The following is a 17,531-nucleotide window of genomic DNA, read 5'->3' as shown; positions in this document are numbered from 1 at the left end:
ATTTTCTTCCAATGTTTATTAAAGGTGTTAGTACTTAAATTCTATTTCGCTTCTAAACACTGTGTTTCCTAGAATATGACCAAGTGATTTCTAGTTCACTATAGGAACTTCCTGTAAAACTTCATCAGTCAACATATATCTCAATCTGTTTACCTGTAGCCAACTGTATTGTATGTTGATCCAGACATTCCAGACTATGTGGCAAAGGTGGTGGATTGTTAGGCAGACAAGGAATCTGAGATGGAAAATAAAACCTGGGGGATTATCAAGGCACATTAAAAAAAAAAAAAAACAAGGGCCAGAGGAGGCGACATTTAGAAGCAGGTGCCAGCAGGAGTATAAAGAATAGAACAGGGCCAGGCACAGTGGCTCATATGTGTAATCTCAGCACTTTGAGAGGCAGAAGCAGGAGGATCATTTGAGTCCAGGAGTTCAAGACCAGCCTGGGCAACATAACAAGATTCCCTCTGTACAAAAAATTTAAAAATTAGTCAAGTGTGGTGGTATGTACCTGTTGTCCCAACTACTCAGGAGGCTGAGGCAGGAGGATTGCTTGAGCCCAGGAGTTCAAGGTTGCAGTGAGCTATGATTGCACCACTGCACTCCAGCCTAGACAACAGAGGGAGATCCTGTCTCTAAAAATATCAGGCCAGGAGAATAACAGGCCAGGCCCACTGTTGGGAGACTGAGGAGGGTGGATTGCTTGAGTCCAGGAGTTTGAGACCAGCCTGGACAACCTTGCAAAACTGCATCTGTACAAAAAAAACAAAAATAAAAACAAAAATTAGCCAGGTATGGTTGCATGCCTGTAGTCTCAGCTACTCAGGAGGCTGAGGTGGAAGGATTGCTTGAGCCTGGGGGAGGCAGAGGTTGCAGTGATCACGTCACTGCACTCCAGCCTGGGTGACAAAACCAGACCCTACCTCAAAATAACAATATAATAAACTTTTTTTTTTTTAAAGATCAGAATAATGCAAACATCTGATAAGAGGATCCCAAGAAGCACTGTGATTAGTAAGTTAATGACTTGCCAGCAAATGGAGGCTTTCAGTTATATCTAATAGAAAACTTCCTTCATATACTAGGCTGTTTGCCTAGCAGGACCTGAAATCGCTACTCATTTAGGTCCTTTTGACAATAATTATTATTTATAAATAATGCAAGATTATTCTATTTTCATTTCTTTCCTTTAAAAGGATAACTTCTATAAAGAAAAATTCAGACCCTAAACTGTTGAAGATGTCATTAGTTTCTAAGATGACCTATTATAGCTTGGGGCCAACAGGCTGATATGAAAGCACCTAGCCCAGAAGGCAGCACACAAGTAGTTTTAAGTCAATATTGGTTGCTTCTGCGTTCACAGTTCTGGAGTGGGAAGTGAGTAGACAAGCCAGCAGGCAGATCCTGAGACAAGCAGTGCTGTGGAGTGCTTTCATAGTTAGGGATTGATCCCACTACTGACACAGAGAATAATGTTAAGAAAAAAACCTATTGCAACCTATTTATTTTATTTTCATTTCATTTCATTTCATTTTTGAGATGGAATCATGCTCTGTCGCCCAGGCTGGAGTGCAGTGGCGTGATCTCCACTCATCGCAACCTCCAACTCCCAGGTTCAAGCAGTTCTCCTGCCTCAGCCTCTCCATTAGCTGGGATTGCAGATGTGCGCCACCACGCCTGGCTAATTTTTGTATTTTTAGTAAGGATGGGGTTTCACCATGTTGGCAGGGCTGGTCTTGAATTCCTGACCTCAAGTGATCCACCTGCCTTGGCCTCCCAAAGTGCTGGGATTACAGGCATGAGCCACCACACCCAGCTGCACCGTTTTTAAATTGTTTTTTGAAAGAGTGTCGGAATATTTTTCTCAGTTCTACATAATTAGCATGCCTAAAAAGTACACGCAAGGCGTTACCATTATAGAGACTCTAATTATGGGTCCTAGGCCCTGGCGGAATGGGAGAGAGGCAGCTTTCTTAGACTCTGCAAGTGACCATTCCCATGTACCGTTACTCTGCAGGTTAGATAAGTATATTCCTCTTATTTTGAAAATAGAGCCTTTTGAAGTACTTTTTCTTCTTGATTTTACATAAACTAATTTAATGAAGTTTAATACTTTCTCATAGAACAACTTTGACTTTATTTTTATTTTATTTTTGAGACGAGGTCTCCCTTTGTCACCCAGGCTGAAGTGTAGTGACGCCATCTTGGCTCACTGCAGCCGTGACCTCTCGGGTTCAAGCAATCCTCCTGCCTTATTCCCACAAGTAACTGTGACTATAGGCACATGCCACCATGCCCGGCTAATTTTTCTATTTTTGGTAGAAGCTAGGTTTCGCCATGTTGCCGCGGCTGGCCTCGAACTCCTGAGCTCAAGTGATCTGCCCGCCTCGGCCTCCCAAAGTGCTAGGATTATAGGCATGAGCCACTGTGCTTGGCCAGAACTTTGACTTTAGATAAGGAAAAAACTGTAAAATTCCAGTTTAAGGAACCTTTCAAATGGTGTTTTTGAAGTGTTTTGAACTTCCTCTAGATTTCAAGCCAACAGGATACCAGCTGGTCCATTTCAAAGGGAAACTTTACTTAACAGCCACAAGAATAAAGAATTGGGTTGCCCTTATTCCAGTGTTCAGATGTGAGATCATAATGGTGTTTCACTATATCTTCTGAATCACTGGTCTCTCCAGCTAAGCAATTTAGTGATTTCTTTGTGAACAGCTTTCTTAAGGTAAAACTACCAAAACTGTACCTATAAAAAAGAAACCAAATTAGCAGCCAGAGAACCCCAACAGTTCTAAACAAGTATTCCTGAAGTGTGAGATGCTAACTTAAAATTTTGGTATCAGAATTAATCCTAAGGTATTAATTATTGCTAATAAGTCTAATGGGGGAGAAATGTGATATCTTCGATTTGTAGATTAAAGAAAGGAACTTTTCTTTTTCCAAAATTAATATGCAAAGTATTGAGGGGTGTGGGTATAAGGGTTGAACCCATCTGAGATAGCTCACATGTAGAACTTCCTTCAGGGTATCTTTTGGAATTTATTATAAGTTGAAGTTGTATAGGGTATTCTAATAGGAGCATTTATTATACTTGATGAAAGGAATATATGAAGAAGCTACAAAGAGAACAGGGAGGATTGACCAAAATCAAAAACATTTTGCTTCCTAAATTGTATTTATTTATTTATTTATTTTTGAGACAGTGTTTCGCTGTTGTTATCCAGGTTGGAATGCAATGGTGTGATCTCAGCTCACTGCAACCTCCGCCTCCTGGGTTCAAGCGATTCTCATGCCTCAGCCTCCCTAGTGGCTGGGATTACAGGCATGCACCACCATGCCTAACTAATTTTGTGTTTTTAGTAGAGATGTGGTTTCTCCATGTTGGTCAGGCTGGTCTCGAACTCCCGGCCTCAGGTGATCCGCCTGCCTCGGCCTCCCAAAGTGCTGGGATTACAGGCATGAGCCACTGTGTCTGGCCCTAAGCTGTATTTCATACTGCTCTAGAAAGACAGATTATTAAAGGAGCAGCTCATAAAATAGAGGAAGCAAGACTGTTCTCAGATTCAAATTTATAATACCTATGTTTATAGGTATTATAAAAATTTACTTTTGATATCTAAGAAAAAAGAAAATGGTAAAAAGAAAATTATTTGAGACCCTGCCTCACTGCCTTTGGGCATATAACTAGAAGCAGAATTGCTAGATTATATAATTCTAAATTTTTGAGGAACAGCCATACTGTTTTCCACAGCAGCTACACCGTTTTACATTCCTACCAACAGCGTACCAGGGTTCCACTTTCTCCACATCCTCATCAACCCAACCCTGATTTTGTTTTTTGATAGTGCCATCCTAGTGGATGTGAGGTGGTGTCTCATTGTGGTTTTAGTTTGTGTTTCCTTGATGATAATGATGTTAAACATCTTTTCAAGTGCTTAGCACCTGTTTGTTTCTCTTCTTTGGGAAAATGTCAATTCAAGTTCTTTGCTGATTTTTAATTTTATTAATTAAAATTAATTAATTAATTAATTAATGAGCCACCATTCCTGGTCATTACATTGATTTTGTATGTTGAACCATCTTTGCATTCCAGAATGTCTTGAATTTTTTTTTTTTTTTTTTTAAGACAATCTTGCTTCATCAACCAGGCTGGAGTGCAGTGGCATGATCTTGGCTCACTACAACCTCTGCCTCCTGGGTTCAAGCAATTCTCATGCCTCAGCCCCCTGAGTAGCTGGGATTACAGGCACCCACCACCACACCTTGCTAATTTTTGTATTTTTAGTAGAGACAGGGTTTTGCCATGTTGGCCAGTCTGTTCTCAAACTCCTGGCCTCAAGTGATCTGCCCACATTGGCCTCCCAAAGTGCTGGGATTACAGGCATGAGCCACTGCCTTGGTCTCTTCAGTTTTTAAATAGTGTTGTTCAAAGAGAAGTTTTTCAGTTTATGAAGTTCCTGTGATCAATTTTTTTAATGGACCATGTTTTTGGTATTGTATAATATCTAAGAGATTTTTGCCTAACCCAAGGTCACAAAGAATTTTTTCAAGTTTTATAGTTTTATATTTTATAGAAGTTTCATATTTTTAGTTAATTTGTGTATGGACTCTGAGATATGGGTTGAGATTTATTTATTTTTGTATGTGGTTATCCAGTTGTTTTAGCATCATTTGTTTAAAAGACTATTATTTCTTCTTTGAATTATCATACCTTTGGACCTTTTATAATTATCTTCATTTTAATAATTTTCAGATACTTTCATCTCTTTGTGTAGATCTACATTTCTGTCTGAGATCATACTCTCACTTATAGAACTTTAATATTTCTTGTACCACACATCTTCTAGTAATAAATTGAGCTCTTGTTTACCTGAAAAACTCTTTATTTCACCTTCATTTTGAAAGGTATTTTTCCTATGTGTAGAATTCTAGGATGAGAATTGTTTTCTTTCAACACTGTCACTCCACTGTCTTCTGGATTGCATCATCTGTGATGGAGTATTACTATACAGTAGTCCCTCCTTAACCACAGGGGACATATTGAAATACTCCCAGTGGATACCTGAAACCATGGATATTCCTAAACCCTATATGTATTATGTTTTTTTCTGTAGATACATACCTGTGATAAAGTTTAATTTATATAGTGGACACAGTAAGAGATTAACAACCTGAACTAACAATAAAATAGGACAATTATAGGAATATACTGTAATAAAAGTTATATGCATGTGTTCTCTCCCTCTCTCAAAATATTTTATCATACTGTAATATTTTCAGACTAGAGTTGACCATGTGTAACTGGAACCACAGAAAGAGAAACAATGGATAAGGAGCTACTGTAATTGTTATTTTTGTTCCTCCATGTATAATATGTTTTTGTACTTTTTGCCTTTGTAATTTCATGTCTTTTATTTTTTGAAAGTACTCATCCTTTATGTCTTCAGATATTTCCTCTGCCCTTCTCTCTTCTTCTTCTATGATTCTAGTTAAACATTTGTTAGACAGTTTATATGGCCCTTCATATCTTAGAAACTCTTCTTCTTTTTTCTCTTTGTGTTTCAGTTTGGCTGATTTCTGTTGATCTGTTTTCATGTTCACCGACTTTATGCAGCTGTGTCAAGTTCACTGAGCCTGTCAAAGGCATTCTTCACCTCTGTTATCATGTTCTTTATTTCTAACATTTCTATTGGATTCTTTCCCATAGTTTTCATTACTCTGCTAAAATTCACAATCTGAGTGAAAGTGATGTCCTTCTTTCCACTAACACCTTTAACATGGCTGTCTTACTTCCTTCTTTGATATATTCAAGATCAGATTAATCTCTGAGTATGATTCTGTTGATTGCTTTCTCTCTTGACAGTGAGTAGTGTTTTTTTTTGTGTGTGTGTGTGTGTGTGTTTTTTTCTTGCTTTTTGGTACATCTTGTAATTTTTTTTTTCATTGAATGCCAAACATTGCATGGAGGACAGTAATGATTAACACTATTTTCTCCGAGAAATGGGTATGACTCTTCTGCTAGGCTGTTAATATGAAAGTTAGTCCATTCAGGGGTTGAAATGGATTTTGATTTTGTTGTTGATGTGGTTACTATGAGTATGCTATAGCCTTTAAACATCTCTAGCATTACCTTGTGCTTAGGGTTGCTAGAGGGTTCTACTCACTGCTCGATACTCATCTTTTGGTCATTTTTGTGTGTGTGTACACCTCAAAGAAGGTCTGTCTCTGCGGTCTTGACCTTCCTGCAATGGAAGGCTGCTATCATAGAGGATAGAATGGGGTTCTCTGTTGTTTTTGTCCAGCCTCAGTCTTGGATAGACCCTTTGTCCCAGGATCTCAGAAATGAGGCTTTCTCAGTGATCCTGCTCCTCTCTCAGTAGCAGGTAAATTCAGCCTTGTGATATTTGAGAGTCTTGTTTAGGACTTTCCTGCCTCTGTCCCACAGGTTAGAGACCTCTGAATCCAGGACTATTTTCTGTTCCTCTCAACAGAGTTACAGAGTTTTATTCTCTTTGCCTCCAGCCATAACAGGTCTTTGCCTGAATCCAGATTAAATGGGAGAATGACAGGATTTAGGGGTATTCTTCTCCCATTGGTTTAAAATTTTGGTCCTGTGGAGAAGGGTCTTGGCTAGACTTTGTGAATTTCCCAAATGGAAGTCTCTCCCCTCATCCAGGATTCTTTCTCTAGTCTCTCTCTGCCTCTCCAGTCTTTCTCCTGAGAACCTGATAGAAGTCTGTGGTAAAGAGCCTGCAAGAGGGTACAAATTCCCTTTTGTATCTCTGGCTCCCAAGAGCCTTAGAAATGCTTTTAGTAGCCATCTTGCTCATAAGTACCATTCTAAACATGAAATTGTGAAGTTATCTTCTTGATACATGTAGAAAATAAAATGATTACACTTACCTGGATTTTATCATTAACGTATAATATATTTTAAGATTTTACCAGAGTTGTATCTTAAACTTGAGCTTCCTTGGGTCTAAATACCAACCAAATATGAAAATACTGGAAGATGCTAGGATGAATTTGAAGAATCTGCTAACCTACTTTAAACATACACTTCAACAATCAAGCGTTTTAAAATAATTGATGTGGTGGTGTAACTACCTAGACTACTCGTATAAAAAGTACTTCTGCCAGTCGGTATTAAGTTGTAAATTACACCAAAACAAGGCAACTTGTTCAGGAATACCAACCTTTTCTTAAACAGGTTTATTGTAACTTTGGGAGGCCGAGACGGACAGATCACGAGGTCAGGAGATTGAGACCATCCTGGCTAACATGGTGAAACCCCGTCTCTACTAAAAAAATACAAAAAACTAGCTGGGCGAGGTGGCGGGCACCTGTAGTCCCAGCTACTCGGGAGGCTGAGGCAGGAGAATGGCGTAAACCCGGGAGGCGGAGCTTGCAGTGAGCTGAGATTCAGCCACTGCACTTCAGCCTAGGCAATAGAGCGAGACTCCGTCTCAAAAAAAAAAAGAAAAACAGGTTTGTTGTAGATTCTCCATGTTCCAGATCTACAGTGTTTTATAGATGAAATCCCTGTTATCGTATGTGCATGCATGATAGGTTTAAAATGGGAGTCAAGAAACTCCATATGATTCTACTACCCAAAACTAGTGTGAAATTCACTCCCTGATGTGAGAGCTAAAATATTTATATTTGAGGTTTTTATTAGTGTTGAAAACTTTATTAAAATTAAAGTGTTATAAAATGTACTACTCATTAATTAATTTGATCTCAGGTTGGCCTTGCACTTATTTCATAGTGAATAACTTTACTTTTCATTTAGTCAGCACATTGGTTAAGCATGCACAGATTGGCAAGCACCAGGCTTTGCTGGTAAGTGAAAGGATGGGTGTAATAACTGGAAAATACTTGTTGGAGAAAACTTGAATCAATGAAAGGAAAAAATGCAATCTGATAAACGGATTCTGAATATGGAAAAAATTGGACAAATTCATAGAAAACAGATGAGAATCTGATTGAGAACAGCTTATCACAGAAAAGCCAGCTTGATTAGAACAGGAAATATAATCCTTGTACTTCAGTTCAGGCAGATGGGGCAAATTGATAGGCTACATAGTGTGGGTTTAAAAAAATTATGTTTATTAGTTTGCCTGAGTTGTCCTAAAAAATGCTGTAGACTGGGTGGCTTAAACTATAGAAATCTCATAGTTCTGGAAGCTAGAAGTCTGAGATGAAGGCATCTGCAGGGTCGTTTCTTCCAAGGCCTCTCTCCTTGACTTGTAGATGGCTGTGGTCTCTTTTTATGTTCATGTGTCTGTGTCCTAATCTCCTCCTCTTGTAAGGACATCATTTATACTGGATTATGGCCCACACTAGTGACCACATTAAACCTTAATTACCTCTTTAAAGACTCTATCTGCAAATACAGTCATACTGTGAGATCCTGGGAGTTAGGACTTCAATATATGAATTTTGGAGGGACACAGTTCAGGCTCGTGCACAGAATTGAAGACGCAATCAGGGCTGGGCATGGTGGCTCACACCTGTAATCCCAGCACTTTGGGAGGCCGAGGCAGGTGGATCACCTGAGGTCAGGAGTTAGCGACCAGCCTGGCCAGCATGGTGAAACCCTATCTCTACTAAAAATACAAAAAAATTTGCTGGGTACGGTGGCAGGTGCCTATAATCCCAGCTACTTGGGAGGCTGAGGCAGGAGAATCACTTGAACCTGGGGGGCGGAGGTTGCGTGAGCTGAGATTGTGCCATTGCACTCCAGCCTGGGCAACAAGAGCGAAACTCTGTCTTAAGAAAGAAAGGAAGAAAGGAGAAGAGAAGAGAAAAGAAAAGAAAATTGAAAGAAAAGGCAGAATGTAGGGATCCTCTTGAACAGTACTGCTCAGTAGAACTTTTTGTCATGATGAAATGTTCTGTATCTTTGCTGTCCAGGGTGGTAGCCACTAGTCGTGTGTGGCTGTTGAGTGCATGAAATGTGTCTCAAATTCAAAGCTGAATTTTTTACTTTAATTTTGAACTATTACATTTAAATAGCCACATGCTAATATTTGGATAATATAGATCTTGACTGATCTCTTTATTTGACATATAAAGAACTGAGAACCAAAGTGCTTGAGTGTTGGCTCCAAAGTTACATAGATAATTACTGAATACTTGTGATGTGAGCAGTTATAAAATGCTTGATGGATTTTACTGTCTAGTGACTATAAAATAAAACCCAGATAAATATGATAGAAAAACACCCTCATTTTAAAATTATTTCTCCTGCTATAAATATGTGGTAATCCATTTTACTTTATAATTGTGTAATTTTGACAAACAGATTTTAGGAGTAAATACTCATTTTTTCTTCTAGTTAATTTTTAAAGAAGGGTTTGCTATTGACATATAACAAATGTTTAAATTAGTTCACTAAGATTTCAATTGTCAGATTGAAGTTTCCATTTAAATAAAATGCATCTCTGTAGGGGGAAAAACTGGTAGGTGGTTTAAAGAAAAATCTATAATTCAGTTAGAGCAGGTGAATCCAAGCATGCTTTGCTCAGAAGACCTGAATCTGAAAAATCATTTCACAAAGGAAGAATAAGAAAAGAGCTTTCTTTTTCAGGATGGAAATGAATTGTTAAATTAATAGCTTAGCTTGTTGCTTGGTTCTATCCTTTCATGTTTTGATGATATTTTCTCAGTAAACTTTAGGAATATTTTTCACTTTTCATTTTAAACTAATTTTAGATTTACAGAAAAATCACAAAAACTGTGCAGAGTACCCATGTACCCTTCACCCAGCTTCCCTTAATGTTAACATCTTGTGTAAACATAACACAATGATCAAATCCAGGACAGTAGCGTTGATACAATACTAGTAACTAACCCTCAGTTTTCACCAGTGTTCCCTTTCTGTTCTAGGAACCTACCTAAGATCCCACCTTGCATTTAACTGTTATTTCTTGTTTCCTTCATTTTCTTCACATGTTTGAAGAGTTTCAGTTATTTTACAGATTGTCCCTCAGTTTGGGTTTATATGATATTTTCTCATTATTTGACTGAAGTTACACATTTATTGCAAGAATACTACAGACACAATCTTGTGTCGTTCTCTGTGCATCATATCAAGGGGTTCATGATGCTGGTCTGTCATATTTCTGGTGATAAGCTTTAGAAATCTTGGTGATGAAAACTATGCTTTTTAAATAAAATATATACTAAAATTACTATAAAATATCCATCAAATTTACCCTAGAATACAAATGACTTATCAAACCCCCAAAAAATGGTGATTGAAGAAACCTATAACCCTCCCTACTTAGTTAATGGGATGAGGTTAGTAGAATTTTACTAACAGAAATAAACTTCAATAATGAGAAAGAGAAACAACCTTTTTCTAATGAGGCAATTCTTTCTTCGTTGGAAAGTTAAGAAAGGAATTTTCAAGAGGAGTCTTTCCAACTAAAAGAATTGTCTTGTAGTAAAAAATTGTTTTAGTTGAGATACATAACTGTGGTAGCTTAACAAGTAGAACATTAAATGAGGAAAAAAGGTGATTGCTTTAGTCTTCTTGTTTTTATGACACTGGAATTATATCAGAAGTCAAGTCATTAGAACCAGTTTCTAGGCATAGCCTTTCCTATGAAATCAGTTTATTGTAGCAAATGTTTGTATTTTTGACATTTTAAGGTCCTGAATAAGATGAAATAAATCAACAACAATTTCAAAAGAAATACTACATTACATATCCCAAACCTTATGACATTTAAGCATCCTCATATGTTTTCATTAAGGAATGACATTATACTTTAGGGTTTGACACAAGTAAAAATATAATACATTGTTAGTTTTTTTAATAAATGTTTTTCAGGCTATAATGTTTATTCCTTAAAAGAGAATGGGTGGAAACTCTTCTGTAGATACCTGTATCTGTCATAATGAAGGTGGGAAACATTCCACGTTAAGCCTGGTACTTGGGTACTTTTTGTATTTCTTCACTTGCCAGGTTTAGGAATATTTTGGTGAAGTATTTGTGTTTTTTAGTATTTTGGGGTTGTCTTTGAAAACATTCTTAGTGCTGGTCATGGTGGCTTACATCTGTAATCCCAGTACTTTGGGAGGCTGAGGCAGGTGGATCACCTGAGGTCAGGAGTTCAAGACCAGCCTGGCCAACATGGCGAAACCCCGTCTGTACTAAAAAAATACAAAAAATTAGCTGGATATGGTGGCGTGCAGCTGTAGTCCCAGCTACTTGGGAGGCTGAGGCTGGAGAATCACTTGAACCCAGGAGGCAGAGGTTGCAGTGAGCCAAGATTGCACCTCCAGCCTTGGCAACAGAGCGACACTCCATCTCAAAAAAAAAAAAAAAAAAAAAAGGAAAGAAAACATTCTTAGACTATAAACCCTACAATAGAACTGAGTACTGCTGTCCCTTCAAGGTAACAGTAGTTGGTGTAATGGATACAATTTTCTTTTTGTTTTATTTCAGTTCAGCAATCAGCAAACATTGGGAGGCTGAACTGGCTACCCTCAAAGGAAATAATGCCAAACTCACTGCAGCCCTGCTGGAGTCCACTGCCAATGTGAAACAATGGAAACAGCAACTCGCTGCCTATCAAGAGGAAGCAGAACGTCTGCACAAGCGGGTAATTTCAGGGCTGATGTCTACAGGGATTTAGGGCTAACAGGTTTTCTTGATCAGAAGAAATTTGCATGTAGATTCAGCACAGGAATATCTTCTAGTTCTAGGATGTCAGGACATATATATGGGTTGTATTATATGCGTTTGTTTGGTTAAGAAAAATATTTTCCATAGTTTAATGAGAATGAAGAATATATGCCTTTTGAAGTCAACAAACCATGTTGTTTCCCTATATTGTCCATGGGGACTAGCAGTAATGCACAAGTACATAAAAGCACTAATGTATTAGTGCTAGTTGATTAGTACTGACATGGTAGTTAAAGTGTGTGCTGAGAAAAAATTCAGGGAGTAGTTTAATTAGAATTTCAGCTTTGGGTGTTGACGGTGAAGCGGGAATGCTTTTTCCTGAGTTGTGCGGGGAGGGGATTCTCCATTTCTGGTTTACAAGACGAGTGTTCCAGAGTGTGAATTCCAGTTCTGCTGGTTATTATCTGTATGATCTTCGATAAGTTATTTCCTTCTTCCAGCTCAGTATTCTCATCTGTAAAATAGGAATAACAAGTACTCTGTACAATTCCTGTGAAGATTAATTGAATACTTAATTGGCATGTAGTTGCACCGAGTCAAAAATATGTATTCTGTACAATTCCTATGAAAATTTGTTGAGACACTTAAGTGCCATGTAATTGCACTGTCTCAATGAGTTGCAGTGAGTCAATAAGCTGCTTTTATTATTTTCTTTTTAAAGAAGGAATAATTTGAAAAATACAAGTAGAAAATTATTAACTTTGGTAATATTAGAGATTTGTTGCAGAAAAAGAAAATCAGAAATTTCAATACCATTAATATCAGAAGCCCAAATAATTACTTGTAAAGTGTTTTAATGCTTCAGGCCAAGAGTTTGAGATTAGCCCGGGCAACATAGCAAGACCCCATCTCCATTAAATTAGCCAAGCATGGTGACACACACTGTAGTCCTATCTACTTGGAATGCTGAATGGGAAGGATTGGTTGAGCCCAGAAATTGGAGGCTGCAGTCAATTATCATGGCCCCACTGCACTCTAGCTTGGGTGACAGAGCAAGACCTGTCTCTAAAAAACAAAAAAAGAAGTTTGCTTTTTTTTTAAATTCAAGGCATAGAAGTGCTTCACCCAACAGATGTCTTTAATTTCTCTTTTTAAAAAGGATTCCAAGCTGGGCACATTGGCTCACATCTATAATCCCAGCACTTTGGGAGGCTAAGGAGGGCAGATTGCTTGAGCCCAGGAGTTCTAGACCAGCCTGGGCAATATGGTGAAACCCCGTCTGCACTAAAATACAAAAATTAGCTGGGTGTGGTGGCATGTCCCTGTAGTTCCAGCTACTCAGGAGGCTGAGGTGGGAACATCACTTGAGCCCAGGAGGCAGAGGCTGAAGTGAGCTGAGATCACACCACTGCATACTCCGGCTTGGGTGACAGAGCAAGGGAAAAAAAAGGAAATGGAGTTGAGACAGGGAGGAAAAGTTAGAAACCTGAGTAAATGTTATTCTATTCTGTGTATAAAAATTAACTTAGATGGGGGAGAGGAGAGTTGTTTAATGGTTATAGACTTTCAGTTTTGCAAGTTAAAAAAGTTCTGGAGATCTGTTTCACAGCAGTGTGAATATACATACTTAACACTATTGAACTACACACTTAAAATGACTAAGATGATAAATTTTATGTTATATGTTTTTTACCACAATTAAAAGAAACAATTTATGACAATTATCATAGCCAGAAAATATTAAGGAGCTATCATGTAGTCATTTTTAATTGTGTATTGGACATTGTAAATGAGATGTTGCAGAGACCACAGATTTTGTTATTTTTGAACAATATTCAGTTTTTGTTTCAGCAGGCAGTTAAATTATTTGGGGATTGTCTTGAATTTGTGGAGTTGTGTACTTATGCTTTGTTAGAATTCATTTATTTCAATTTTGCTGTAACCCTAGGGTAAATCACATTGTCCTAGGAAATCTTTATCTGTAAGACATAACCCTTCCAAGGTTTCACTGAAAAGCTTGAGGTATTTACCAAGGCCCTCTAATTTAGCAGGGACTAGCAGAACTTCAAACTGTCATCTCTGTGTTGAGTACCGTCACAGTTTAGTTCTTTCAGCCTTCCACCTCTTTTCCTACTCCTAGTTATTCCAGGTGTTCTGCAGAGTCCTAAAATTCTCAGGCTCCTGAGAGAAATAAGACTATGGATCTCTGTTTGAGTTCAGTCAAGCAATGCAGCCAGACTGCGGAGTGCCTTCAGGCAAAAAGATGTGGAAATGTGTATATCACCCAAAGTAACTGCTTTCTTGCAGATGTGGAAATGTGTATGTCACCCAAAGTGACTGCTTTCTTGCAGTCTTTTGCCCAATTTGGTTACTCACCAGGTCCTTCAAATAGTTGACTCTTACATTTTGCCCACAATTTGCAATTGTTTTCTATGGGAAAGTTACTCCAATAAAAACTATTTCATCATTATCAGAATTGGAACTCCCCTTAAGGAATTTATTATATAATGAGACAAAGAAAGCAAATACATATTAAACAATAACTGAAATAATTCCCAAGATTTTTGAACAGATGCTTGGTTTTATGAACCAGAGGAGAGCCTTGAAGGCTTGGGCAGATAGGAATGGCTTTCTGGAGAAAGTACGTGCTGAGCTAAGAGTTAAGGGTTTGGTTAGGTCCGAATGGTTTTCAGAGGCAAGAGAGGACATTCTAGTTAAATCAACAAGTTGGGAATGAATATCACTTGTTCTTAGGACAAGGAGATTTGCCTGCTTTTAGTTGGAAGTGTGCACTGAATATCTTGGGCAGTGTGGATGGTTGAGAAGGTTGGGGCCAATATACAGAAGATCTGAGGGTTTAGATCTGATATCGTAAAAAGATGAGCTGCTGAAAGTCTTTGAATGGCGGAATCACAGGAATGAAAGATGAATCTGTTAGCAATTTGCAGAGAAGAATAGGAAAAGGTTATAATTAAGTCCATTGGGAGGCTGTTGGTTTTGTTCAGGCCTGGGTGATAAGGGTTTATAACGAGGCTATTAGTATATAAGAAGAAAAGAAGAAAATTATTTAAGAGATAGAATCACAGAATGTAGAGGGTAATTCGATATTTGGAAAATGCCAGGGAGAGGGATTTATTCTGTTTCCTTAGTAGTCTAGAATTTACTATTTTCTAGTAAACCAAAATTTTGTGAGTACATGATATGTGTAAAGAGCTGCAATAGGGTGTGTGCGTGTGCGTGTGTATGTTTATGTTGACTTCTATTGTTGATTCTAGTTTGGGATGGTATAAATTTAAGGACAGTGCCCCTCTTTGTTCTCTCAAAAAATACCAAGTGCTCATTAAAAGTTATATTAGTCTTTGGGCCCTCGGTAAATTCTTATTGACTAACAAAATTTTATCTTACCCATAAGAGACACTATTGATGTAAAGTCATTCTAGTATCTAATGATTTAAGTTGTATTTTAAGCCTATTTTCTCTTCCAGATTCTCTTACATGTTGGAAATGTATTTGAAAAAATTCTCCTTCTGCAAAGCCAGTTTTCAGAACCCATATTGAATTTGAAGGCTACAGATGAAGGACAGATGGCCATATCTGATCTTGAATATGTTTTTGGAAGAAATTTTTAAAGAAGACTTTCATTATAGGGATTCTCTACTGTCATTAATCACTTAATTTAAGTTATCGTAACCTTTCCATGACCAAACCATGTAAATAATTATTTCCTTTGGTCTTTTTCCCTTTTCCTAGTTTTATATTCACTCTACCTTGAGTGTCTTAATATTTCTCAAATTAATTTTTATGTATTTATTCAGAATATACTCTTCACTTATTTGGGGCTATGTCTTTAGCAAGAAACTCTTTAAAGCTGAACTTTAAGTTAATCTGTGTTCTCATTTAATTTTAGGTGACTGAACTTGAATGTGTTAGTAGCCAAGCAAACGCAGTACATACTCATAAGACAGAATTAAATCAGACAATACAAGAACTGGAAGAGACACTGAAAGTGAAGGAAGAGGTATTTGCTGCTTTTTACTCATCTGTAATCTAGCTAACATATGTGTAGATTCCATGTCAAATTTAAAGGTATTTTATGGAATAAAGTCAGGTTGTGACCTTTTTTTAAGGATGAAATTTTTTTTGAGTGTTATTACACTTGCTCACATTTTCCCTATCCTTATTTCTGTTATTGTGAACTGTGGTGAGGCAGTCAGACTGAGATACCACCTATTGCCTTCCAGATGAGAGTTGCATTTATACAGTCAACAGAAAATCATTAGGGGTTAAATGGATTTTAAAAGCTGTTGCTTTCTCTGGGTTCCAGTCAAAACTTTAATATCTTAGGAAATAATTATATCCACAAAGCTTGAAGCAACATTAAAATGTTCAGATTGTTATTTCAAAGCAGTACTGTACCAGAACCACCAAGTTAGACTTGTTACTGTTGCTTAAGATTATTCCGTTCTAGACAACGTACTTATAAAGATAAATTCATCCCTCTAAAAGTCAATATGAAGGAATGTTTTTAAAATCATCTTTTTCTAAAATAAATAATTTCAGGGAAAAACAAGACCTTCCTTTTCGTTGATATAGTTTAAATACTAAGACATTTCTCTGCCTTTTCTAGGAAATAGAAAGATTAAAACAAGAAATTGATAATGCCAGAGAACTACAAGAACAGAGGGACTCTTTGACTCAGAAACTACAGGTGAGCTGTAGTAAAAATTGTTATTCATTTCTGCATAGAAAGGCATCATTTTTTCACATACCAGTGACTTTTTTTCTGAAACTCCATTTTGTAGGTTTTGGTCATTTTTCTTTTCCAGGACTTCTGATTCATGACTAATCTTTGATTTTTAAAAAGTTATTGGTAACTTCATCTATGTAGCTTATAATTATCATAGATGGTCATTTATAAATTGTAAATTATTTAGTAAATTCTTTTGGAAATTTCTACTTTTAATTAAAAAACAAAAAATACCCTGGGGTTGGGCGTAGTGGCTCATGCTTATAATTTCAGCACTTTGGGAGACTGAAGAAGATCTCTTGAGCCGAGAAGGTTGAGGCTGCAGTGAGTTATGATCACACCACTGTACTCCAGCCTGGGCAACAGAATGGGATCCTGTCTTAATAAAAAGAAAAAGAGAGAGAGAGAAAGAAAGAACAAGAAAGAAAGAAACCCTGAATTTAAAGAAAAATTTGCAAATTGATTTTATTCAATTTCGGAACATTACTCTTTTTTTTTCTTCCCCCACAATGTACTAATGTATGAATTATACCAATAGTTGTGCCCTAATGGAACAAAAGTTAGTACTCTTTGTTCTTCAGTGTAATTAATTTTATTCACTTTTTTTCTGCATAAATAGTATGCTTCCTGATTCCAGTGTACAAAAAACATCATGTGTCAGTGGTAGTCAGACATGGTAAGGGAAGATTTCTCAGAATTCATTACCAAAGTCTTCTCTTGCCAGCTCGGGCACTTTTCTTACACCCTCAGGGTTAGGTGCCTCAATAAAGAAGGGTTAGGATGACTTTGGGGAGTAGAAATAAGTATATGTATGGAGTGAGGATTTTGGGATAAGGCATAATAAGAGGGACCTGAAAGCCCAGGATTGGAAAGAGGATCTAGATTATAAGAAGAATAGCAACATTTATTGAGTACATATCAGACACTGGGCTTAGCACTTTACCTGTATTATGCATTTAATCCATATAACAGTCATAATAACCCAGACAAAGAAACTAAAGCTTGGAGAGGTTAACTTGTCCAACCTATATGTAAATGGAGACAGTCAAATTTTAAAACCCAAGTCTTTGACCACTAAAATAATAAAATACGTTAGTGGTCAAAGACATGGGCTTTAAACCCCTTCATAATAACCCTTTATGAAAT

General features: G+C 37.3%; 1 protein-coding gene across 3 annotated transcripts in view; it reads left to right on the top strand.

The window, feature by feature from the left end:
• HOMER1 (homer scaffolding protein 1) overlaps positions 1-17,531 on the top strand; it is a 154,500-nt gene that overhangs the window by 115,095 nt on the left and 21,874 nt on the right. The window contains exons 6-8 of one of the 3 annotated variants that reach the window (XM_011992200.1): positions 11,459-11,615; positions 15,546-15,656; positions 16,266-16,346. The exons of 1 other annotated variant lie outside the window; for it this stretch is intronic. In XM_011992200.1, the coding sequence (XP_011847590.1) occupies positions 11,459-11,615; positions 15,546-15,656; positions 16,266-16,346 (349 nt within the window). The remainder of the gene's footprint in view (positions 1-11,458; positions 11,616-15,545; positions 15,657-16,265; positions 16,347-17,531) is intronic. One more of the 3 variants, XM_011992201.1, reaches the window with a different exon arrangement.

This window comes from Mandrillus leucophaeus, unplaced genomic scaffold, assembly GCF_000951045.1.
Source record: "Mandrillus leucophaeus isolate KB7577 unplaced genomic scaffold, Mleu.le_1.0 Scaffold407, whole genome shotgun sequence".
NCBI classification, from domain to species: Eukaryota; Metazoa; Chordata; class Mammalia; order Primates; family Cercopithecidae; genus Mandrillus; species Mandrillus leucophaeus.
Note: the sequence above shows the minus strand (reverse complement) of the source record. Positions and strands in the feature narration are given on the sequence as shown.